The sequence below is a fragment of the Hyla sarda genome, chromosome 1, assembly GCF_029499605.1.
Source record: "Hyla sarda isolate aHylSar1 chromosome 1, aHylSar1.hap1, whole genome shotgun sequence".
In the NCBI taxonomy this organism is placed as follows: domain Eukaryota; kingdom Metazoa; phylum Chordata; class Amphibia; order Anura; family Hylidae; genus Hyla; species Hyla sarda.
In genome coordinates this window covers 134,706,801-134,732,095 of record NC_079189.1, presented here as the reverse complement: position 1 = coordinate 134,732,095, position 25,295 = coordinate 134,706,801, and the positions used below count along the sequence as shown (strand labels likewise).

The following is a 25,295-nucleotide window of genomic DNA, read 5'->3' as shown; positions in this document are numbered from 1 at the left end:
ATTTTATTTATAGGACCACAGAAGAGACTTTTAGCATGGCAGATGAAAGTTATACATCCAACCCAGCAATGGTTGGTCGAAAGAAGATCGCTATTAGTATCATCTTCTCCTTGTCTGAAGAAGAGGAAGCACAGCAGAACTTCCAGGATTTCTTTTTCTCACATTTCCCTCTGTTTGAGTCTCACATGAATAAGCTGAAGTCTGCAATAGAGAAGGTAACTTGACTGACTTAACATTTCAAAATCAATAAGCTACAAGCATTATTATTAATACCAATATAACCTAAAGAGAGCCTGTCAGCAGTTCTGAGCATTTACAGCTGGTGACAGCCATAGACAAAGGCCTGGGGAATGGAAGGATACCGTGCATGACCATAAAAATAAAATGTCTCTAAGCCACCACCACTGCAAGAGTCCTGGAGGAGGGTTCTTCTCCCTAGGTGCCTTGAACGTTCTATATTATGAACTTCCCAGGTCCCTCTTCTCAGCTATAGCTGTCTCCTGATTTGATGCCAAAGCAGTCAGTCATGGGCTGGAGAAACTGAATACAGGGAGCTAATCGACCATGATGGGCTATTGATTTCACCTTCAGTTATATACTACATGTCATTGGGATATATTTTAGAAGTGTCAGCTTTCCCCTGAAAAAGCAGCCCATGACTGTATGTGCAGTAGGGATCATTTAAGGACCTTGAGGGGAATTCATCATTTTAGAGTTTTTTTGCGTTTTTTTTTTAGCAAAAGCTGATGTGCCACCGGCTTGTTAACTTAATAAATGCGGATCGCAGTGGGTCTCTGGAGAATGACCTGCTGCGATCTGCACCTCAGCCCCAGGACTATAACACCCATCATGGATGGAGCCTGTCCATGATGGGAGTAGTAGTCCTTAAAGTCCAGCAGCCGGGGGATGTGCAAGTGCCATCCCTCAGCGCTGCAGTACTACAACTACTCCCCTCATGGTATATACTCTGTCCCATGATGGGAGTAGTAGTCCAAGGACAGAGGGACAGATCGAAAGGGGGTCTGACTCCTGAGACCCCCTGCGACCTTTACTGCTCCGCCCCTAGAGATGACAGGGGTCGGAGCTACACTGTCCAGTCCTGACTCTTCTCAATATGCGTTTTGCATAATGGGAACAGAGCATTTCTGGCAGTGTGTTCCCAAACAAGGAAACTCCAGCTGTTTGTTAACTGCAGCCCCCATGATGGGAGTTGTAGTTTAGCAACAATTGGAGGCTCCCTGTTTAGGAACATGCTGCAAAAAATGTACTAACCCATATTTCTATACGTAAATGCGGAGGACTACGTCAGATTCGGTGGACTGCAACGATGACCAGCGTTTTTTGTTTAAAAATGGTTAACGAGGGCTGTTCACCATCGCAATCCACCGAATCTGACGTAGTCCTCCGGATTCACATATCTAAAATGAGAAGAAAAATAAAACTACAACCATTTCTGTGATTTCTACACCATCAAAAAGCTGGTATGAAATTTTTGATGTAAACTGGACTCTCACCTCTTTGAAAATATCATGTAAAGCAGACTATATACGTGGACACGCCCACTTTTACAAAACTGACGTGAACAGTGTAAACCACAACACAAAGCTCTTTGAAAATGTGGTCGATACTATTCACGCCCCAAAAAAAATTTTCCCCGCAAAATTCTTTGAGAATCTCCCCCTCTGTGTTACTTTATAAAAATTTATGATTATACTATTGTGAGCAGTGTACCCCGGGAAAATGCCACAGCTCTGAAGTGAGGTAGAGGAGTGCATGGTAGAGCGAGGGGGGGGGGGGGGCATTTCTATATTTGCACAAAATTTATCAAAGGACATGCACAACTTTTGGAAATCTTGAGCAAGAGTGTAAATTAGACAAGCAGTGTAAAGGGGTAGATCTGGGTCTACAATAGACACCTAATGATAAATGTCCCCCCTTATACTTACGTGACAGTGCACAAGAAGTGTAGTTATTTGAATACTCGCACTTAAACGGGTACTCCGGTGCTTAGACATCTTATCCCCTATCCAAAGGATAGGGTATAAGATGCCTGATCGCGGGGGTCCCGCCGCGCCCCCTCCCATAGTCTTGCATTGAGGGGGCTGAGCGTGACGTCACACGGCCCGGAGCCTTGACTTCACAACGCTCCGGCCCCGTGATCAACAGTAATCAGACACCCGGAGCAAACACACTCCGGGGACTGATTTATAAACGGGGTGCGTGTGCAAGAACACGGGGTACTGAGATACCCGTTTAAGTGTGAGTATTCAAACAACTACACTTCTTGTGCACTGTCACGTAAGTATAAGGGGGGACATTTATCATTAGGTGTCTATTGTAGACCCAGATCTACTGGTACTCTGGTGGAAAACTTTTTTTTTTTTTTTTTTTTTAATCAACTGGTGCCAGAAAGTTAAACAGATTTGGAAATTACTTCTGTTCGAAAAAAAATCTTAATCCTTCCAGTACTTATTAGCTGCTGAATACTATAGAGGAAATTATTTTCTTTTTGGAACACAGAGCTGTCTGCTGAATCACAAGCACAGTGCTCTCTGCTGACATCTCTGTCCATTTTAAGAAGTTCCTAAAATGGACAGAGATGTCAGCAGAGAGCACTGTGCTTGTGATATCAGCAGAGAGCACTGTGTTCCAAAAAGAAAAGAATTTCCTCTGTAGTCAACAGCTAATAAGTACTGGGAGGATTAAGATTTTTTAATAGAAGTAATTTACAAATCTGTTTAACTTTCTGGCACCAGTTGATTTCAAAATTTTTTTTTCCACCGGATTACCCCTTTAAAATAACACTTTACACTTAACACTTAAAAATAACATAATCACCTGTTGCAAAAGGATGCAATCATTTTACCAAGTTATTATTAAAAAAATTTACAAAATCATTGCCCATAGCAACCACTCAGATCGCTTCTTTCATTTTTCAGAGACCTTGTTAAAAATTAAAGAAGTGATCTGATTGGTTGCTATGGGCAACTAAACAACATTTCCTGTAGACAGGTTTTGATAAATCTCCCCATATGTCTCCTGCATATGCAGCAGCCTAACTAGTATAAAGCTGTCTGACTAGGCTACTTGATGGTTGCTCATGGCTGCCATCTTCTGCATTTTTCTCTAACTGCAACACATCAGCAAACCTGAAACATTATGAAGCCTGTTTTAGAACACACCTACATTATTTTAACATTGTTTTCTTTAAAAGGAGTCTCTAAAAATGATATTCGTAATCGATTTGACCAGTTTTTAAAACTTGCTTTCCATTTTCAGGCAATGATCTCCTGTAGGAAGATCACAGAATCCAGTCAGCGTGTGCAGGTTTACCTCAGTCAAGTCATGGAGGCTTTGGGGCAGTTTAGGTAGGTTGTGGACATGACGAATTTAGAGGAATGTCACAGAGAATCCATAATATTATATTTTTAGATGTAACTGGTTTGTATAGCCAGATTTATAGTTCAAAAGCTTTTATAAGCTGTAATGTGTTACAGAATATGTTGCAACTATATAAAAGATTTAAAAGAATTATAATTCCGGGCTTTGGAAAAAAATCAGATTTTTCTGACACACTTAAAGGGGTTATCCAGGAAAAAAAACTTTTTTTTGTGTATATATATATATATATATATATATATATATATATATATATATATATATATATATATATATATCAACTGGCTCCAGAAAGTTAAACAGATTTGTAAATTAGAAAGTGAAAAAATTGTGTAGCTCACCTAGGATATGATATATAGTACTCGAGGTTAACGATGTTGCCTTCACCCTAAAAAGGCCTATAGCTAAATTGTATTGTGAATATATAATTATCAGTCCTCTAAAGTACTATAAGTATAGATTATAGAATAGTGAAAAATAGAATAGAAGATGATGGTATAAGTATATATTGTTTATTAAATATTGTACGCCTTCACCTCAGCAGGGCCCTTGCATAAGGTGAACGGCAATATAAAACACTTTATAAAATTGTTATAAAACGTCAAATAACTGTCATTAATAAAATAAATGTCTGTCAATAATGAAGAAATCTAAAATATGCTTATTGCACTTAATCCGTTGGTGATATAGTTCGTATATCTGTATATTGTACTTATCCGTAGGTGATATAGTTCATATATGTGTACACTTATTGCACTTAGTTCGTTGGTATTATAATTCTTGCAGAAACAGTTCTTTATAACTTGTGCAAATGAGTATAGATATGCCTTAGTAGTATCGCGCTGAATTAGAAGAGCGCTGTAATAATTCAGTGCACAGCACCACTCACCAGCCGCAGGATACACTTCTGCTCGGGGCTGGTACGGCTGTCACGGCTTTATCCTGTGCTGTCAGCGGCCGCGTCCTGGGTTGTGGAGGATGCCCGTCTGTGTGGGGGGTGAGTGGCACTCCGGCAGTCTGTGGGTCCCAAACTGGCACAGCAGGCGTCCGGCCTTTTGCAGTAATGTCCGGGACTCACGTGGGAAGCTGTGGATGGTGGATGCAGCTGGATCGGAGAAGGCGTTCCACGTGTCTGACCTAGGCGCTATGCGCGCACGTGTTGTGGTGGTCTCCAAATGAGGGGCATCCAGCAGTTTCAAATGGCAAGATGAGGATTTTGGATTGTTGTGCAAACTGCATAAAATATTATTATGCTAGATGCGTTTCAATGCCTCGGGCATTTTCTTCAGTAGCATATATTGCTACACTTGTCTCGGGAACTGTCCAGAGTAGAAGCAAATCCCCATAGCAAACCTCTCCAACTCTGTGCAGTTCCCGAGACAGACAGAGATGTCAGCAGAGAGCACTGTTGTCAGACAGAAAAGAACAACTCTACTTCAGCAGCTCATAATTTTTGAAAGGGTTAATACTGATGGGTATATGCTCTTGCCACTAGGAGGTGCTGACACTAGGAGAAAAAAAAAGTCTGTTCCTCCCTGGCAGGATATACCAACCACTGGAAGTGAGGTAATCAGTTTTAGCTAGTGTCAGTAGATGGCAAGACACAGGTCTGGAGTTCTCCTCCAGACATGGTCTTTTTTCTTGTTTTATAGTTAGGGATGTTTAGTTAGTTATTTTATTATTATTTTTTTTCATTCCTTTTATTTTCCGTTTTCAGGTGGGGGTTCAGGAGCATGGCGCTACCTGTTCCCCCTTCTGAGATGAAGGGGCACGGGACATAGAGTATGGACTGTTAACCCCTTCTCTCCAACAGGGAGCGCCAGGGTAGTACCTCGGGTCCAGGTCCCCTCTTGCCCCTGCTTTCCCCGCTATGACAGGATGGCATGATGCAGCGTGGCATTAAGCTGGCCGAAGACTCCATCAGGTGAGTACGAGAGAACATCTTCCCTGTAGGGGAGTATTCCTTCCCTCATCTCCTCCCCTCCCATCCTTTTCCTTCCCAGGCTGTGCATTCATCCAGCGCATCGACAGCAGGGGTGGTTGCACTTAACCCTGCGCTGCTCTCCACCGCCCAGCACTTAAACTTTGGGCAGGGAAACGGAGCATGGCTCCGCCCCTAGTCCCCTCTCCTGCAGCGCGGGAACTAGTGCAGGGGTTTTCTTTTCCTCCTTCCCCCTGCTGCTTACTATGTAAACCGGCAGCCATTATATCTAAGCCGGGGGAGTCGGGGCTTAGCTCCGCCCTCCTCCTCCTCTTCGGCAGCTGGGGACATTCCTTTTTATTCTTCTCCACTGATGCCGCCGCCACAGCTGGGGCTTAGCTCCGCCCCCGCTTTGGCTGCTGGGGAACAGTTTACTTTTCCCTGCTGTATTCACCGCCACATAAACTGGCAGCCAATAGCTGTATAAGCTGGTGGCCGCTGTATTTCAGCCGGGGGAGTCGGGGCTTAGCTCCGCCCTTCTCCTCCGCTTTGGCAGCTGGGGACATTCTTTACTTTTCCCCCCTCCCAGCCGGCAGGAATTAAAAATGGCAGAGAGGGATTAGGCACATAGCTCCGCCCCCTTCCCTCTTCCACCGCGCAGATTCGGAGTCCCTTTTCTGTTTCCTCCTGCTGATCCCCTTGCAGTTGTGCGTGCGCTACGAGGTTTCAGCCCCGTCACCCACTCTCCAGCAGTGGGGAGTGCGTAGAGGAGGAGTCGTCCAGCACGGATCCTAGTCTTTCTCTTTGGCCTGGCAGCTATAGAGTCCATCTTTCCAAAAAATAAGTGTATATAATATATACACCTGATTTAATAAATATATATAAAAATTTAATCAGGTTTTACACACCTTAGTTACTGCCTTAGTCAGCAACCAGATTGGCTCTGTGATCGCACTGTCGGTCCCCTCCTCCTCTTTTTTCGCAATGACCAGGGTTCCTCCCACATGCTATTGGTTACTGCTTGTGCTTCTTACGTTTATTCTCTCTACCCAGCATCAGTGTCCAGGATTCAGATCCCTCCGGGGGCACACATGGCTCCTCCATACCTCGCTATGTTGCAGTACTTTGACCCGTTGCCGCAGGGCTGTGTTCCCTGTTCCTACAGTACTTTTTGTACTTTGGCGGTTTCCTTCTGCCGGGGGCTGCGGGGATCAGGGAGCTCAGCACGGTCAGTACCTGAGTTTCCTCTCTCCACCCTTGTTTTACCCTCCATCTGCTGCCAACATGGAGTCATCTGCCTCTTTCCCCCTACATAGGTGGGGTACCTGGCTGGGCCCTTGGTTTTGCTGAGAGCATTTGAAGAGCTTTGCACCAGCTATGCCTGTGTGCTTACTGCCCACTGTTGCAGCATGGCTCTTTCCCTGTTTTATTTTTTTTCTTCTCTTTCCTACTGGTCATGCAGCCAGGACGCTCTCCTCTGTTGGTGGAGTTTATGCAATCATGTATGACTCAGTGAAAGCCAGTCTGGCCATCATCTGTTGTTTGGGCCCTGCCATTGCTCCCCTTCCTTGGCGCAATGTCCCGGGAGGGGTGTGTTCATCCTTCCCTTTGACAGTGTCAGTTGCTCTCTGACACAACAGTCTTCTGGAGTAACCTTTATGTACCCAGATCATGAAAGTCCCGTCTGGGTTTCCTTTGTTTCCCTCTCTGTTCCGGAATACTCTGGTCCGCTCGGACCATGGGGGTTCAAGGCTGGTTTTCTGGCCCATTCTCTCTTCGCTGGCTTGTGCGAGTACTGTGGAGTCTCCTTGTATGGGGCGACCTCCTAGGCTGCTGTGGCTGGCCTTTATTATCTAGCTTGGCCCTTCTAGTTCTTAGGGCCTTAGTGATGGTTGCGGTCTCGGGCATGGTAGCATTCCTGCCCAGACTTCTCTGCAATCCAATTGTGGGGCAGTCTTTCTGTACCGCACCTTTTTCTTGTCCCGACATAGAAGTATGTCTCCCCGAGCGTTTTGCGGTGCTGGCTTTGCGAGTCTTCGAAGAGACTCTGGAACCTCCGTTCCCATGTCGGCCGCTCCGGTATTCCTCCTTCAAGGTCCATGTATTCCTGGGACGAAGGGCGTTCTGGTCAGCCAGATTACGCCAGTCGGGCCAATTTGGCATCTACGTGGACGTGCTTTTCTCGTCGTCTGTGGTTTTTTTGTTTTGTTTTTTTTAACCGCTGTTCTGGCAGTGTGTCTGACTCTGTCCGTCTCTGCCTGGGTGTTCGTGACATTTCCCTGGGACTTTGGTTTTGGAGCCTGCAGCTTTTCAAGTTCAGGTCATCGATCTTATGCATTGTCCCTTTCTAGAGCCGGTCCTTTCGAGGTCCTTGTCTCCACCTTGACTGTGCTCGCCTTCTGCTCAGGTGTGCGCTGCTTTCCCTGGCATTTTTCACCATGCTTTCCATTTTGTTTTCCCTCTGTCTAGTTCTGTGTTTCTGGGTGTCTGTTTTCTTCCTCTTTCCAGGATGGTTACGGCCGTCGGGCTTCCTAGGCAGCCCTTTTTTGTCTCTCTATGTTGGACATAGGTTTGAGTCTCTTCAACAGACTATCCCTTCCTTGGTGTCCTAGTCCATCTCCTTCGATGGTGGGACCTTCCAGACACTCAGTTTCTGGGTCTCTGTTGCCTATTGGCCCAGGTTTCGTCTGCGAACCTTACGGATGAATAGGGTTCAGTTTCCGGACTGTCTTTCCCAATGAAGAGTGACCGAGAAAAGATTTTTTTTTTTTTTTTTTTTTTTTTTTTTTTGTACTTACTGTAAAATCTTTCTTGTAGCCTTCATTGGGGGACACCGCACCCACTTCATTTTTGATCTGGATCCTCTTTTCCGGTTCTTTTTTTTTTTCTCAGGTTCTTTTCTAGGGTCCTTGGGGCATATTTCTTGGCTTCTCCTGCTGCTTTGTGACAAAACTGATTACCTCACTTCCAGTGGGCGGGTATATCCTGCCAGGGAGGAACTGACTTTTTTTCCTAGTGTCAGCGCCTCCTAGTACCAAGAGCATATACCCATAAAGGTGTTCCCCAATGAAGGCTACGAGAGAGATTTTACGGGGAGTACAAAAAAATCTCCCTTTTTTTAGTAGAAGTAATCTACAAATCTGTTTAACTTTCTGGAGCCAGTTGATATATAAAAAACATTTTTTCCCTGGAATACCCATTTTAAAGCACCTTGAATTCACCAGCCCATCACAACACCAGCCAATCCAGTCAGCACGTAACATCTCCATCAGTTGTTCCCATATTTATTGGTGTTATAAATGTGAGATAAGAAGGGGTGGGGAGCCAGGGGGACAGGTTGACAGGTTCAAAGGAATTGCGTAATTGAAGGGGTAGTTATGGGATTGGCGGAGTTAAATTATTAAATTAAATAATAAATAAATTAGGCTGGGGATTATTTAAGATAGGTGAATGACCATTAAAAGGATACTGTCTGATCATTTCCTGACCTCCTGACTCCCTGCCATCTAATTGATCTATGTATGCAGGTGGGGGGGGGGGGGGGGGGGGTTTGAGTTTTTTTTTTTTTTTTCTAGAGATGGATAACACATGGACTGGATGTGATGTCTCCTTTTTTTTTTTTTTTTTAATGTATTTTCTATTGAGGAAAAAAAATGTACTCCAAATATACTTGTGTGGCAACCATAAGATATAACTTACTTTACAGTAGGGGGTGTGAAACGGTCACTTTTCCCCCTCCTGGATAGTCTTTACAATTATCACGGGTTTGCAACACTTGAAGATACCATGGGCCTCAGAATAGAATAAGGTGCAAGTATATTTATTATTAAAAAACCTGATGTCCCATATAGCAATGGATACTTCAATAAAATATATACCATAAAAATTAATGCTTAGCAATGCACACAAATACCATCCTGCCATGTAACAGGTGTCCTCATACATTTATTGGTATGTTGGTGCCACCAGAGAGATCCGTTCCAGCACGTCAGAGGAGCACTTGGTAAACTACGTTGCATTTACCTCCCAGCCGGCTTAAATACAACTTCCAGTTTGTGGTACTCATCCTGGCATCTGGTCTCTTCGGTGGAACGCATCGTATCTGCACATGCGTACCCTTGCTGAGTCTCCAAAATGACAGATACTAAGATTAAAGTATAAACCATGGATGTATAGTGATGTATATCAGATTTGTTGCAGATCATTATTCATGCACATTTCTCCGCTACATAAAGATAACATATACACGTGTAGAAACGGCCAATGCGTAAATCTGCACCTGTTATGTGTGTACCTATTAGTATATAGATTATATTTGTATTAAAATAAGTGAAAATGTTTTATATTACAGAGAAACCATCTGGAACTTGTACTGCGCTCCTCGCATTGCTGAGCCAGTGTGGCTTACTATGATGTCCAGCACTACTGAGAAAAGTCAGCTCTGCCAGCATTTCCTCAAAGAATTTACTTATCTCATTGAGCAGCTTAACAAGAACCAGTAAGTAAAGAATATAAACATTATAAACATATAATGTCACTGTAGGCCAAATCCCCAACGTGTAACCTTTTGACAAGGTCCTTTCTGGTGTGTGTGTGTGTGTGTGTGTGTGTGTGTGTGTGTGTGTGTGTGTGTGTGTGTGTGTGTGTGCGTGTGTGTGTGTTTATTTTTGTTGTTGTTTTTTTTATTTATTTTTTATTAATTTGGGTTCCCCAGTCTTTGGCTTTCAGGCATGCTGGGAGTGTAGTTTTGAAACAGCGGGAGAGCCACAGGTTAGGGATCACTGCCCTATTCTAGTGGATACTATGTGAAATGTATTTAGCCTCTTAAAGGGAACCTGTCATCAGATTTTACCATATGTAACACGTGGCAACATGTTATATGGTAAAATCTTCTTCCTTGACATCCCTGGGGTACATTCCTGCCCGCAAGTATGGTGAGGATGTATAATTTAAAAGTGTGATACATTAAATATCCACACCATCCCTGCAGGCAGAAATGTCCCCTAGGGATGGTAAGGCTTTATCATATATAACGCGTTTCCATGCATTATATATGGTAAAATCTTATGTGAGTTTCCCTTTAAAATATTGAACTCTTTTTTCTGTGTCAGGAGACATTAAGGGTACATTCACACGTGCGTATTTTTTCTGCCTATTGACTTTAATGGGTAGAAAAATCTGCTATAGCAAATCTGCAGCAGTAAATATGCACGTGTGAATGTACCCTAAGGGGGTGTTTTGCCTGCATAAAGGTTTGCTGTACATTAACTGCTCTTTACTAACCCTTCCACCATGTTTCCAGTTTGCATTCCAGTAACCCACTGCACATGTCATGTATTTTACAGGTTCTTTGCAGCTTTGATCACTGCGGTTTTGACTTACCACCTGGCATGGGTCCCAACAGTGATGCCAAATGACCATCCTCCAATAAAGTCTTTTTGTGAAAAGCACACATCCCAGTCAGTCAGCCTGCTGGCAAATTCCCATCCATATAACCCCTTGTGGGCTCAACTTGGTGAGTGCCTGTCAGTTGTGCATTCTAAGCCTTTGTGAATGTCGGTCTGTCTGTCTGTCTTTGATTCATCCATTATTTTATTACTATCTTTTGGTTGTGTTCTATTTTTTTTATTATTAACTCTGTCTGAGGACAAACTGGCAAATTATTAGTCTCTTTATAAACCTAAAATGGTTCCTTAGATTAGATGTGGTGTTAAGTGTGTGTATGTTTGTTTTTTCTGATGTAGAGCTGCTTCTGGGTACCGTTGACCTCACCAAACCTCTGATTGAAGGCATATGCATTACTTCAATCAGTGAGTCCAGATCCGTTTGAGTTGGCTTTTGTGAAGTGGGTGGATGATATTCCTGATCTTAAGGCAGATCAGTGGCAAGAAGTTACTAAAACCTACTACTGCCCTACGGTGGTTAGTGCTAGGTATTTGCTTATTCAAGTTAGGTTAATCCTACATTTGTATTACACTCCAGTTAAGCTGTTCCGTATTGGTGTCTCTTCTTATTCCTGTTTTAGATGTCATGTGGATGTGGGCTCTTTTGCATGCTATGTGGAGCCCTTTGGAGAGAGGTAATGCAGTTGTTGGCAGATCACTTGGAATTCCTCTGTGTTTCCCCTGTTGTATATCTGTTGTGTGTTATTAATGATCTGACCTCGGCCTCTCATAGACGCCTACTCATTCGGTTTTGATTGCTCTGTGCACATAAGGTTCTGATTATGGCCTGGAAGGATACCTTTCCTCCTCCCATCATGCGGTGGTTTAATTTGGTTAACCAGTATGTACCGTTGTATAGAACACTGTAGATTAGTAGCAGATGCCCAACAAAATTTGATAAGGTCTGGTTGCCCTCTTTACTGATAGAAAAATCAGTAGTCCCCCCCCCCCCCCCCCCCCCAAAGAACAAGTTAGTTCTCCTGGGTAGTATGACTGATTCTTTCTTGGCCTGAGACGTGGGGGGGGGGGGGGGGGGGTTACTCGGTGAGTGTGTTCGGTTTGTGTGTATGTTACTGTCTCAATGTCGGTCCGGGCATGGATATCCTTGATTGTCTATTGCTGTGGCGCTTTATTATTCTGCCTTTTCTTATGTTATTGGTGGAGGTTGGGGGAGCGGTGTGCTCGAGCTGAATGTTTATTGTATTTTTATGTGTATTTAAGATAAATAAATACTTTTAAAAAAAAAAGTGTGTATGTTTAAAGTAGTAATGTCAAGCAAATTTGCTTGGTCACAGTTTAGAACTTATAGAGAATAAAGTAAAGGTCTGCTGTGATGACATATAAAGTAAATTTTTAAATCTGTCTAAGGCTGGGTCCACACTACGTTTTGTCCCATACGGGAGCGCATACGGCAGGGGGGAGCTAAAAGCTCGCGCTCCCGTATGTGACCGTATGCGCTCCCGTATGCCATTCACTTCAATGAGCCGACCGGAGTGAAACGTTCGGTCCGGTCGGCTCATTTTTGCGCCGTATGCGCTTTTACAACCGGACCTAAAACTGTGGTCAACCACGGTTTTAGGTCCGGTTGTAAAAGCGCATACGGCGCAAAAATGAGCCGACCGAACGTTTCACTCCGGCCGGCTCATTGAAATGAATGACATACGGGAGCGCATACGGTCACATACGGGAGCGCGAGCTTTTAGCTCCCCCCTGCCGTATGCGCTCCCGTATGGGACAAAACGTAGTGTGGACCCAGCCTAAGACAAATATGTTTGTCTTAAGCGGATGGTAACCAATCACAGCTTGATTTTAATTACCTAAAAGGGTCTGTGATTGGTTGCTATTAATAAATCTGGGCCATTGTACACATGCTGCTGCTGCAGCCAGTCAGCGAGCTCTACAATCATGTGCTGTACATACAAGCAGATAATACTGAGGCTAGTGATTGGCTGCAGTGTCACATGAACTAAAGCTGCAATAGTCGATGCGTGAGTAATTTTGCCTGCGGTCGGGAAACCGCATACGGCCGAAAACGCAGCCGACCGGAGGCTGCGGTTCACTCCGGTCGGCTCATAGACATGCATTAAATACGGTTCCCCTATACGGATGAGTGCAGGCGCCGGGATTAAGCCCCGCCCACCCCTCCTCCCAGCCGTATACGGGAACCGTAGTTACAAAATTAGGTGTGAACCCAGCCTAAAGGGGTTTTTAACGGCAGTTCCAGCCTTTAAACTGTTTTCTTTAACCCCTGTGATAAACAGGCCAAAAGGGGCAGTGGCCATACCTATTAATGATGCCCATCTGCCTTATTGGGTAAGTGGCACTAGGGGACAAATAGCCTTCATTTAAAGGTTACATTCACATGTAGTGGAAATGCTGCAGATTTACACATGCCTATTCTACAGGGGAACAAGCAAATTGTATGAGATTTTATCTGCTGCAGACAATTTCTGCACAGAAACTGGTCTTTGGCTTGTCAATTTCTGTTGCAGAGTTTTCCCCCCTTGAATTCAGTGGGAAGCAAGACATCCACAATCATATCCCAGTTTTGTAGATTTCTCTGTGGAATACCTGCAAATAATCCTTTAACCGTGGATAATCCTTTGACATAAAAAAAAAAAAAAAACTCTGTAGGCTCCCCCCCCCCCCCCCCCCCATGTCATTAATCGCATCAATTATATTTCAGTTCATTATTAAGCCTCGTTCACGTTGCTGTCGAACTCCGCTATTTGGAGTTCTGTCGGCTATCCGGCCAGAAGGACGGGAGTTTAGCGGAGAAAAAAAACCTTTTATTTTTTCTCTGCTAGATTCTTGAATGGGGTCCATCGCGTCCCAGTAGTAGCCGCTTGCATTCAACCAGTTTTATGGTCCGATCGGCTTTAAATAAAATGATCGGACCCTTAACGGGTTGGATGCGAACGGCAGTGTGAACCTAGCTTAATAGCACACTAATAGGGAATGGAAAATCCACAAACTGTTAAATTAATTTGAGAAAATATTAAATCTTCAAGAAATCTCCTACCTCCGCATAAATTGTTATGCTGTGTATATAAATATCTTGAACATGAACACATGAGCTTATCTCCTCCACATGGCTGGTACTGTATTCTGCAAATTTGCCGTGTACATAACCACAACATACACATTTACCAATACAGACTGCTAGAGAAAAATGATAATTTTCTACTTTTACATTTTTTGTGTTCTCAGTCATAAACATATTAAACCCATAATATCCATGTTGCTGGCTCAGAGTAGGTCCTGCACTTTTCCACTTTAGTTGATTAATGTCTCCTTTTTATGTTGTGCGTTGTGAGCTTATTACTTAGTAGCGGATAGCCTCCAGGAAGCTAGAGAAGCCTTCATTCCTCCAGATTGATAGGTGACTAGTACGTTTTAGTTGTTCTTTAAATGGAATCACATGCTGGCCCTGTATAACCTGATGCTTCACTAATGTAACTGGTTTTTTAGTGAGGCCTTTTTTGTGAATCCTCCTCCTAGGACATACATTTGTATGTAGTAGCAAATATATATATTTTTATAGTACATTTTTAAATAAAGCTTAGCAACAGAATAAGCATTCTAATGCATCCTTATTTTAATGTTCTTGGGGGGGGGGGGGGGGTCTTAGAGTTTAGCAGGTGAGAGTCCTCCCACGTGAGGCTGCAGTCAATCTGACATCATAGGGATAAACTTTTTCTCTTCCATGGCTTTTGTAAAGTATCTAGAACATCCATGCGTATACCAGGTTGTGAAGGATAGTGTCTGTACTTTGTGTTCATAATCTTTAACCCCTTCCCTCTTTGGCGATTTTTCATTTTTGCATCTTACTTTTTTCCCCTTCACCTTCTAAAAATCACAACACTTTCAATTTTCCACCTAAAAATCCATATGAGGGCTTGTTCTTTGCACCAACAATTTTACTTTGTAATACCATTAATAATTTCACTACAAAATCTATGGAGAAACCAAAAAAAATTATTTGCGGGACAAAATTGAGAAAAAAAAAAAACAGCTTCTACGCAGTGCAGTTTTTGGTAAAAATTGCACCTTATATTTATTCTGTAGGTCCATACAGTCGCAAGGATAACCAATTTATATAGGTTTGATTTTATATTACTACTAAAAAAAAATATAACTACATGCACCAAAATGGAAAAAACTTTGAAAAATGCCATCTTTTGACCACTCTAACTTTTTTTTTTTTTTCCGTATAAGGGTATGAAGGCTCGTTTTTTTTTTTGCGCCGTGCTCTGAAGTTTTTATTGGTACCATTTTTGTTTTAATCACTTTAAAAAAAAAAATGTTATGGTATAGAAAGTGACCAAAAATACGCTATTTTGGACTTTTTTTTACATGTACGCCATTCACCGTGCGGTTTAATTAACGATATATTTTTATAGTTCGGACATTCACGCATGCGGTGATACCACATATGTTTGTTTTTATTTACAGTGTTTTTTTTAAATGGGAAAAGGGGGGTGATTCAAACTTTTATTAGGAAAGGGGTTAAATCACATTTATTAACACTCCCATAGGGGAGTATAACATTGCACACACCGATTTCCTACACTGATCACTGCCATGCAATAGCATGGCATTGATCAGTGTTATCGCCGCTCGACTGCTCCTGTCTGGATCTCGGGCACGGAGCAGTCATTCGGCGATCGGACAGCAATATCGGCCGATATTCACGATTTTGTGCGTTATCGGTATCGGCAGTTACCTATAACTTCTGTTTTCATAAACCATGAGAGGTCCGGGCATTGAATCCATAATACATTACAAATGCATAACATAATACACAGCTGCCCACACCCACTTCTGCACCACAGTATTTTGGTTAGCACTTGTAAACCAAGCAAGAAGTGCAACCTACAGTGAACAAATATAACAGAAATAATAAAAAATGGCTACCACATTTTACTCACTCCTAGCTATGGCTAACATAATAGAGGCAAAATACTGGCTGACATACTGCTGTATAAAAGAGTCAGTAAAGGAGTTGCAGTCTCTTAAAGGGGTACTCCGCCCCTAGACATCTTATCCCCTATCCAAAGGATAGGGGATAAGATGTCCGATCGCCGCGGTCCCGCTGCTGGGGAGCCCTGGGATCCCCGCTGCAGCACCCCGCTCTCATTACAGCAGAGAGTGAGTTCGCTCTGTGCGTAATGACTGGCTATACGGGGGACGGAGCAGCGTGACGTCATGGCTCCGCCCCTTGTGACATCACGGCCCGTCCCCTTATGCAAGTCTTAATGCCGCGCCCCCTCCCATAGACCTGTATTGAAAGGGGCGGGCCGTGATGTCACGAGAGGCGGAGCCGTGACATAACGATGCTCCGGCCCCTGTATCGCCCGTCATTATGTGCAGAGCGAACTCGCTCTGTGCTATGAGAGCGGGGTGCTGCAGCGGGGATCCCAGGGCTCCCCAGCAGCGGGACCGCGGCGATCTGACATCTTATCCCCTATCCTTTGGATAGGGGATAAGATGTCTAGGGGCGGAGTACCCCTTTAATGGATCTTGTCAGGGTAATGTTCTCATAGCCTGTCTCACACTTTCTTTGCGGACACTGGAAAAAATGGGACCATAGGTTTGACGTTTGTCAAACCATTTTTAACATAGTTTGTAGAGGTTTCTTTATCTCCTACCGAACTACATCATTAATGCCAAATCTGTACCCTGTCTGTACCTATAATAAAGAGCCAGTACTCTGATGATGCTACTTTTCTCATTGCAATGTTTTTACAGTGTGATAATATTTTCTTAACCATGTTCAGATCAATACCAGAGGCTCCATAAGGATCTTCGAATAGGTGTGTGTATATAGATAATTAAATTTTTTTTTTTTGGGGGGGGATTGGAAAGAAAAAATAAAATCTCCTGCTTGCATTGCCTTTCTCATCCAGACAACAGACTTTATTGTCAAAGTCTAAGGGTATGGTCACACTGAAGAATTGAAGAGGAATCATTTTGGTCGGGAAAATGTTTAAATCTGCCATTTTCTGCTGTGCACGAACCTGATGCAGAATTTAACTGGAATTGAAGTGGAAATTACTCTTGAAAATCAGTAGGAGCAAATGCTGTTTGAGAAGAAGGTTAATCTCTTTGGGGTTAGAAAAGTAAATTCCTCTTTAATTCTGCTTCAAACTGATTTTGTCAGGAAAATAAAAATCCCATTGACTTCAGTGGGCTTTTACTTGCGGGTTCCGCCAGAAGAATGAACATGTTGAATTTTCAGGCGGAATAGGAGTTAGCGTACGAATTTAGCATCAGAATTTTTAGTGGAGATTCCATGGTGTGAACAGCGCACCAGAAACTCTATCAAAGTCAATGAAACTTTCATTCAAGGAAGAGTTGGAGCAGAATTACTTGAGCAAAATTCTTCTCAGTGTGAACATACCCTAATGGGCAACACTATTATTTAGTGGAGTCTGCCTATTATCATGTTATGACTTGTTATAAACTGAACGTTTATCTATGCAATGTAAATAGTGTAAAATGTCTGTTCAATATAGATTTTCTTATGGACCCTTTGTGTTCTTACACCTTTTAAACAAAATGTTTTTTGTTTTTTTTGTTAAGGTGATCTGTATGGAGCTATAGGATCCCCAGTCAGAATGACTCGAACAGTTGTTGTTGGGAAACGTAAAGACTTGGTCCAACGCATTTTATATGTTCTTACTTATTTCATCCGATGCTCCGAACTTCAGGAGAACCATCTGGTGCACAGCAGAGTCTTAAAGAACGGGGAGCAGATGGTACAGGGCAGTAATGTCACAACTTTACTTGAGAAGGGTGAGGTGGAGGACTCTGAATATGTTGTAATAACACTAAACAATGAATCTGCCCTTTTGTCTCCTTCATTGCCCTGTAATTTGGGTGTTAAATCCTCTCAGAATGGACAAGGATTTGATCCCTCTGACATTTCATTAACCACAGAAAGTAAAAGTAATGGCTGCTTTCAGATAGCTCAGAGAACATCTACTACAAGCAACGGAGCGGTTTTAGGTAGTGGAGGGTCTTGTAAAGAAACTATAACGTTGGTTAAAGAAGCCAAAGTAGAGACTTTGGTCTCTGTCACAAGAACGCCTGCATACAACACTGAAGATGTGTTTACCTCTGATTCTCTACCATCCCATGTTAAAAGCTACCACTCTGCTAGCAAATATGATAAGCACGCTAGTTCACCAGTGCAGCTGTCCGACTGGGCAAAGGAAGTACTTTGTGCCGACCAGAAAGAGGATAGTTCTCCCGCAGGGAAAGCAGCATTTAGTATGGGCTGTTCCACATCATCTGACTCTAATATGGAGACCTGCAAGAGGGAACTCAACGAGAGGGTCAAATACCTACATCACAAGTCGCAACATTCAAGTGCCCCAAAAAATGTGTTACTTGCTGCTCAACGAAGGAGGCTAATGCATTCTCGTATCCCCTCCTGTGAGGGAGGCTCAAGTTTATTTGATGAGTATTTTGTGGAAGGCAACAGTATTGAGACGAATACAGTAGAATCTCTTCCCTGTCATTCCTTATTGTCAGAAAAATGTTTTGTTTCTAATGTGGTATCAGATAACCACACAGAAGAAAGGACTTGTGAGAATGACCTGACAAATGCTCAGCAGATAACTTTCCAAAGTATCCCCTGTGGGGATCCCCTCAGAAAGACTGGAGGCAGGCTGGAGGGTAACATTCCAAGGAATAAAAGTTATGACAGTGCACTGGGCCACAGTGATGAGGAGTTGAACATGGGTCACACCCATGCAGAAAACTGGGACCACAACAATGATCATGCAGAAGAAGAACTTCCACTACCTAGGTAAGACAATAAATTGTCACTGTTTTTTCAACAACCTTCTTCTTTGATAGCCTATGAAATTCCTAATTAATTAGTAAAACATTCATTAAATTGGCCAAAAACATTACCCTAGAAAAACAGCTGTAAAAGACTGGCCTCTACGTGTCTCCTTTCCCTGCAATTTGCTGTCTATTGCATGTTAGGGAAAAAACTCTCTAATAGCAGGTAGATTCCGACAGAACACAGGTGGGGCAGGCTATGTGTAGAACTGTGTACCTGAAATCTTTGAGCCAATCTGCCTGCTAATTATGATCCACACTTAGTCTGAAAGGTATATCAAGGCTTCCCTTTCATCTGATATCCTTAAGAGTGTTCGCACATTCAGGTTTATAATTACAATTATTTGAATTAAAAGCCAGGAGCAGATCGCAAATACAGTAAAGGAAAGACTGAACCTTCTCCTGTTTTCAGATCCATTCCTGGGTTTGTATTTAATAATTGCAAATAAAAAATGTTCCCAATGCTGTATAATACAGTGCTGCAGTGTGATCTCCCCCTCCCATTTGCTTCTCAGCAGGATAAACAGCTGCAGCTTAGTGTACTGTGCTACTGCTGTTACTTTAAGTTCAGTTCACATAGTATCTTACAAAGCCCTCTACATAGTAGTGTACTGTAACCCCCCCCCCCCCCCCAAGTACAGTGTAGAAGCCTACTCATCCTGTATATATTTACCAGGAATATATCATGGCATAGCAAAAAGGAGGATGTGATTTTCTGTGACTGGTCAGAAATGGCCTGTGTGATTACTACCGGCAAATAGTAAGAGTGAGAAATAGTGCATATTGCACTAGGAGGGGATCCTTAGGGGGTTTGTAATAGTTATGAGGGCACTAAAACCACCTTGTCACCAGTTTGAAGGGATAATTTTACAGTTTTTTTTTTAATCTTTAGAAACCACAGGTACCCTTTAAGTCTGACACTAATAGATAATTGCATTTACATATGGCTTTAAAGGCATTTTTACCCAGGATGGTTATTGGGAAAATTCACGATAACTGGCCAGTGTAAAAAGATCAGTAATAATTTGTCTAAAAAAGCTTGTTTGTCAGCTGTTCTTTGGTGCAGCCATTTAAACTGTTACTGGCCGCACATTGTCCCACGTAAACTGGATGCACGGCCAAGAATGATAAATTTGGATAACTGAATGAACAGTGAAGCAATCGTTCATGCAGCCTGACCACAAGATTGTTTGAGTCTTATAAAGGCTTAGAAAATGAGCATCAATCGACACTCCTTTCTAGTTCCTGTTGGATAACCACTATCTAATACAAGGAACAGTAACATGACAAGTTGATGAAACTTATTATATAGATAGATATATTTTTCATTTTTATTATAAATAATAGTGCAGCAGATTAGATTATTCTGACTGTCAAATGGCAATGGGAACCTGACTGATCACAATCTGATGCCTGCCTTCAGTTAGTTAAAAAGACTATCGCCTCCAAAACAGCCCCCAAAATTAACATTTATCAGTAGATTAAAATATTGTGATCCTGAATAATTTAATATACTATTTTTGCCTTCCTAGATCTGACATCATCAGCAGCCCAAGTGTTAAAAACTTTGGGCGGTCTCTGTATGGAGGTTTCTGCTCTACATATATGCCTGATATGGTGCTTCATGGGATTGCAAGTGCTGAGAAGCTAAAGTCCTGCTTGGCAGCCAGCCTGGCTCACTCAATCCATGTATGTTGGGGCCTAAAGCCAGGTGACATTGCTTCAGGGTGCAAGGGCTTAGTGGGTGCTCATTATTACTAAATAAAGCACTTTCAACATTTGTGCTGGGATGGAATAAGTGGAAGCTAGAATACTAGTGGGAACATGGCCTGAAACATAAAGGTTTAGTTAAGTGGAATTATTTCACTGCGCATATACAGGGTGGGCCATTTATATGGATACACCTTAATAAAATGGGAATGGTTGGTGATATTAACTTCATGTTTGTGGCACATTAGTATATGTGAGGGGAGGGGGGACTTTTCAAGAGGGGTGGTGACCATGGCGGCCATTTTAAAGTCGGCAATTTTGAATCCAACTTTTGTTTTTTCAATAGGAAGAGGGTCATGTGACACAGTAAACTTATTGGGAATTCCACAAGAAAAACAATGGTGTGCTTGATTTTAACATAACTTTATTCTTTCATGAGTTATTTACAAGTTTCTTACCCCTTATAAAATGTGTTCAATGTGCTGCCCATTGTGTTGGATTGTCAATGCAACCCTCTTCTCCCACTCTTCACACACTGATAGCAACACCGCAGGAGAAATGCTAGCACAGGCTTCCAGTATCCGTAGTTTCAGGTGCTGCAGAATGGGCAAAACAAAAATTGGAACAGGGCCCTCAGTTTACACAAGATTTTGTTCAGTGATGAGACAAACTTTTATGTGAATGGTGAAGTTAACAAACAAAACCACCGCTATTGGTCTGACACTAACCCACATTGGATAGATCCCTCCAAGACTGTTGGAACACAAAAATTGATGGAATGGTGTGGTATATGCGGTACAAAGATAGTGGGGCCATTCTTCATCAATGGAAACCTCAAGGCCACTGGATATGTGAAATTGCTACATGATGATGTGTTTCCCTCTTTATGCACTGAAGCTGGCACGTTCCCTGAGTTTTTCCAGCAAAATGGTGCACCACAACATTATGGGTGTCGGGTCCGAGCATTCCTAGATGAACAGTTTCCTGGAAAGTGAATTGGTCGTCGTGGGCCAGTTGAATGGCCCCCAATGTCTCCCGATCTCTCCCGATCTGACCCCCTTAGACTTTTATCTTTGGGGTCATCTGAAGGCAATTGTCTATGCTGTGAAGATACGAGATGTGCAGCACCTGAAACTACGGATACTGGAAGCCTGTGCTAGCATTTCTCCTGCGGTGTTGCTATCAGTGTGTGAAGATTGGGAGAAGAGGGTTGAATTGACAATCCAACACAATGGAACACATTTTATAAGTGGTCAGAAACTTGTAAATAACTCCATGAAAGAATAAAGTTACATTAAAACCAAGCACATCATTGTTTTTCTTGTGAAATTCCCAATACGTTTGATGTGTCACATGACCCTCTTTCTATTGGAAAAACAAAAGTTGGATTCAAAATGGCCGACTTCAAAATGGCCGCCATGGTCACCACCCATCTTGAAAAGTTTCCCCCCTCACATATACTTATGTGACACAAACAAGAAGTTAATATCACCAACCATTCCCATTTTATTAAGGTTTATCCATATAAATGGCCCACACTGTATTTTGAAATGTATATAGTTTTGTGGGGAAAGATTCTGTAGACTTTGCCTTTTTGTTGATCTAAATCCCTGCTCCTTCTGTGGATGTCCCTAAACAGTGATTGACAGCCACCTGTCTACGTAGACACAAATAGGGCTGCAGATTCATTGGCACCTCCCACTGGACTCCTAAGTACAGTATGAGCAAGGATTTAGATCAATAACAAGTTATATTTGGTCTTTCCCTTTTTAAAACTATATATCATTCTCCTCATCTACGCCTGCTCTATATCATGCCTGCAGAATGGACTACATATTCAATGTGGCAGTGGCCATTTAAAGTGTGTGCTTATTAGTTATAAAAGGACAATATAAGGGGTCCCCTTGATATTCTCAGAATTTTCTGTTAACCTACTGCCATGCTCCTTTAATACTAGTCATAGACCTGTTTAAAGGGGTACTCCGGTGCTAAGACATCTTATCCCCTATCCAAAGGTCCACCGCTGGGGACCCCCGTGATCTTGCACGCAGCACCCCATTATAATCAGTCCCTGGAGCATGTTCGCTCCGGGTCTGATCAATGGCAATCGCGGGGGCCGGAGCATTGTGACGTCATGGCCCCGCCCCTGTGTTACGTCACACTCCGCCCCCTCAACGCAAGCCTATGGGAGGGGGCGTGACAGCTTATTACCTTAATAAATAATTTAAAGGGGTTTTACCACAATTATAAATGGTCTAAACCAGTGCATTATGTAAAACAAAACAAATATTCCAAATGTACAAGCGATTCAGAAAATGTACTATTTTACATATACTTTCTAATCCCCCATGTGCCTTCTTTGTCTTGCCCTGTTGTCCTTGGTTATAACCATCTTTGAACATCTACTGATATGGTCAGGAATACTCAGTTCAGCTGCATATTACTTGTTGATCTCCACTATATATGCAATCAAGTGGGAAATTGTGTGCTCTGTTGTATGGTGACATCAGGGCCACAATTTGGAGACTAAACCAGGGCTATGGGGTAAAATAGTGCAGGGATGTAGATGATTTCACAGCACATTTGTCCTCCTTTTACATAAAGTATCTTTATTTTGGACCCACTTGATGGGGTTAAAAATGCTGCTGCAGGATAGAAATCCTTGAGCTAAATGATAAAATAATCACATGACTTGTAATACAAAAACTGCAAGGGAAAAATGCTACATAAAAAAAAAAAAAAACCTATATCATTACACACAGTGGGAGATGTGCAAAGGTTTTAAAAAAAAATAAGTAAAGCAATCTGAGCACCAGGGCTCAAGTCCTGCAGGAACTCATGGGAACGGAGTTCCTGCACTTTTTCCACAGCAGTAACGCAGTTCCCATTAACAGGAGTCCTGCAAGACCAGCCCTTAAAGGGGTACTCCGCCCCTAGACATCTTATCCCAGGGGTCCCACCGCTGGGGACCCCAGCAATCTTGACTGCGGCACCCCAGACATCCGGTGCACGGAGTGAACTTCGCTCTGTGCCAAATGACTGGTGAAGGGGGGCAGAAGCTTGTGATGTCACGGCCATGCTCTCTCAGTGCAAGTCTATGGGAGTTGGCATGATGGCCGTCATGCCCCCTCCTATAGACTTGCATTAAGGGGCTGTGGCCATGACATCACGAGCCTCCGGCGCTGCACCCAACACTCTAAACGAATGCTGGGTGCAGAAGGAAGAACGCAGGGGTGGATAGGGGATAAGATGTCTAGGGGCGGAGTACCCCTTTAAGTGGAAATCTTGGGTGAGTTCCCACACTTTTTTCCCCAGGACTTGACCCCTGCTGAGCACCACTGTTCCTTGACAAAAAGGTTTCATAAATCTCCATCTATATTCTTAGGGAAAACACCCACTGTGCAGGACAAAAAAGGGGAGGTGTTTATTTATTTATTTTTGTTTTTTTCTTAGATTTTTATTATTTTTTTTGCCTGAAAAAGTGTGTTTGACAGAACTTTTCTTTGTTTCTAGCACCCAGTCCTGGATGAGCCCCTAGCAGAAGCCGTGTGCATCGTGGCAGACACTGATAAATGTAGTGTCCAGGTGGTAAGCAGCCAGAAGACTATAGTGGACAACATGAAGCTTGGTACAGATGTCCTGGTGTCCAGTCAAGTGTGCAGTCTGCTTCACTCTATTTTACAGCTTCATAAGCTAAAGATGCCCCCTGTGTTTGTAAGTAAAATAGAAACATAGAATGTGTCGTCAGATAAGAACCATTTGGCCCATCTAGTCTGCCCAATATTCTAAATACTATGACTAGTCCCTGGCCCTATCTTATATGAAGGATAGCCTTATGCCTATCCCATGCATGCTTAAACTCCTTCACTGTATTTGCAGCGACCACTTCTGCAGAAAGGCTATTCCATGCATCCACTACTCTCAGTAAAGTAATAATACTTTCTGATTTTACTGCATTATCTATTATAAAACTGTCCTCTTGGGGTAGTTTTTCTTCTTTTAAATATGCTCTCCTCCTTTACCATGTTGATTCCCTTTATGTATTTAAAAGTTTCTATCATATCCCCTCTGTTTTCTTTCTTCTAGGCTACACATGTTAACCCCTTAAGGACCACAGTTTTTTTTTTTTTTTTCATTTTTGCACCTCACCTTCTAAAAATCAAATCCTTTCAATTTTGCACCTAAAGACCCATATAAGGGCTTATTTTTTTGTGCCACCAATTTTACTTTAGATAGAGAAATAGAGTTCATCAGCTCACCCCTGATTGCGCTCAGTGTCCGCTCCCGGACAGGTGCAACCCGGCATCGAGGAAAACTTTAAGCAGAAAAATGGATCCAGCGCAGACTTGGTGCAATAGAAAACTTCTTTATTTAGGTACCTGAATAAAGAAGTTTTCTATTGCATGAAGTCTGCGCTGGATCCATTTTTCTGCACCAATTTTCCTTTGTAATACCATTAATCATTTCACCACAAAAATTACGATGAAACCAGAAAAAAAATATTTGTGAGGCAAAATTGGAAAAAACTCCATATCTTCTGTAGGTCCGTACGGTTACAAGGATACCTAATTTATATAGGTTTTATTTTATTTCACTACTTTTAACTACATGCACCAAAATTAGTGTGTGTAAAATTGTCATCTTCTGACCCCTATAAGTTTATTTTATTTTTCCATATACAGGGATGTATGAGGGCTCATTTTTTTGCGCCGTGATCTGAAATTTTTTATTGGTAGAATTTTTTGTTTTGATAGGACTTTTCTGATCGCTTTTTATAAAAAAAAAAATTTAGGATGTACAAGGTGACCAAAAATACACAATTTTTGATTTTGGAATTTTTTTTTTACATGTACGCCATTGACCGTGCAGTTGAATTAACATTATATTTTTATAGTTTGAACATTTACGCACACGGCAATACCACATATTTGTTTTTGTTTACATTTTTTTTTTTTTTTTAGATGGGA

General features: G+C 42.4%; 1 protein-coding gene across 3 annotated transcripts in view; it reads left to right on the top strand.

Moving 5' to 3' along the window:
- The window catches only part of FNIP2 (folliculin interacting protein 2), a 116,676-nt gene that overhangs the window by 82,842 nt on the left and 8,539 nt on the right, over positions 1-25,295 (top strand). For all 3 annotated transcript variants that reach the window (XM_056561666.1, XM_056561671.1, XM_056561657.1), the window contains 7 exons: positions 14-215; positions 3,280-3,368; positions 9,672-9,818; positions 10,666-10,835; positions 17,350-18,580; positions 20,151-20,307; positions 23,842-24,042. In XM_056561666.1, the coding sequence (XP_056417641.1) occupies positions 14-215; positions 3,280-3,368; positions 9,672-9,818; positions 10,666-10,835; positions 17,350-18,580; positions 20,151-20,307; positions 23,842-24,042 (2,197 nt within the window). The remainder of the gene's footprint in view (positions 1-13; positions 216-3,279; positions 3,369-9,671; positions 9,819-10,665; positions 10,836-17,349; positions 18,581-20,150; positions 20,308-23,841; positions 24,043-25,295) is intronic.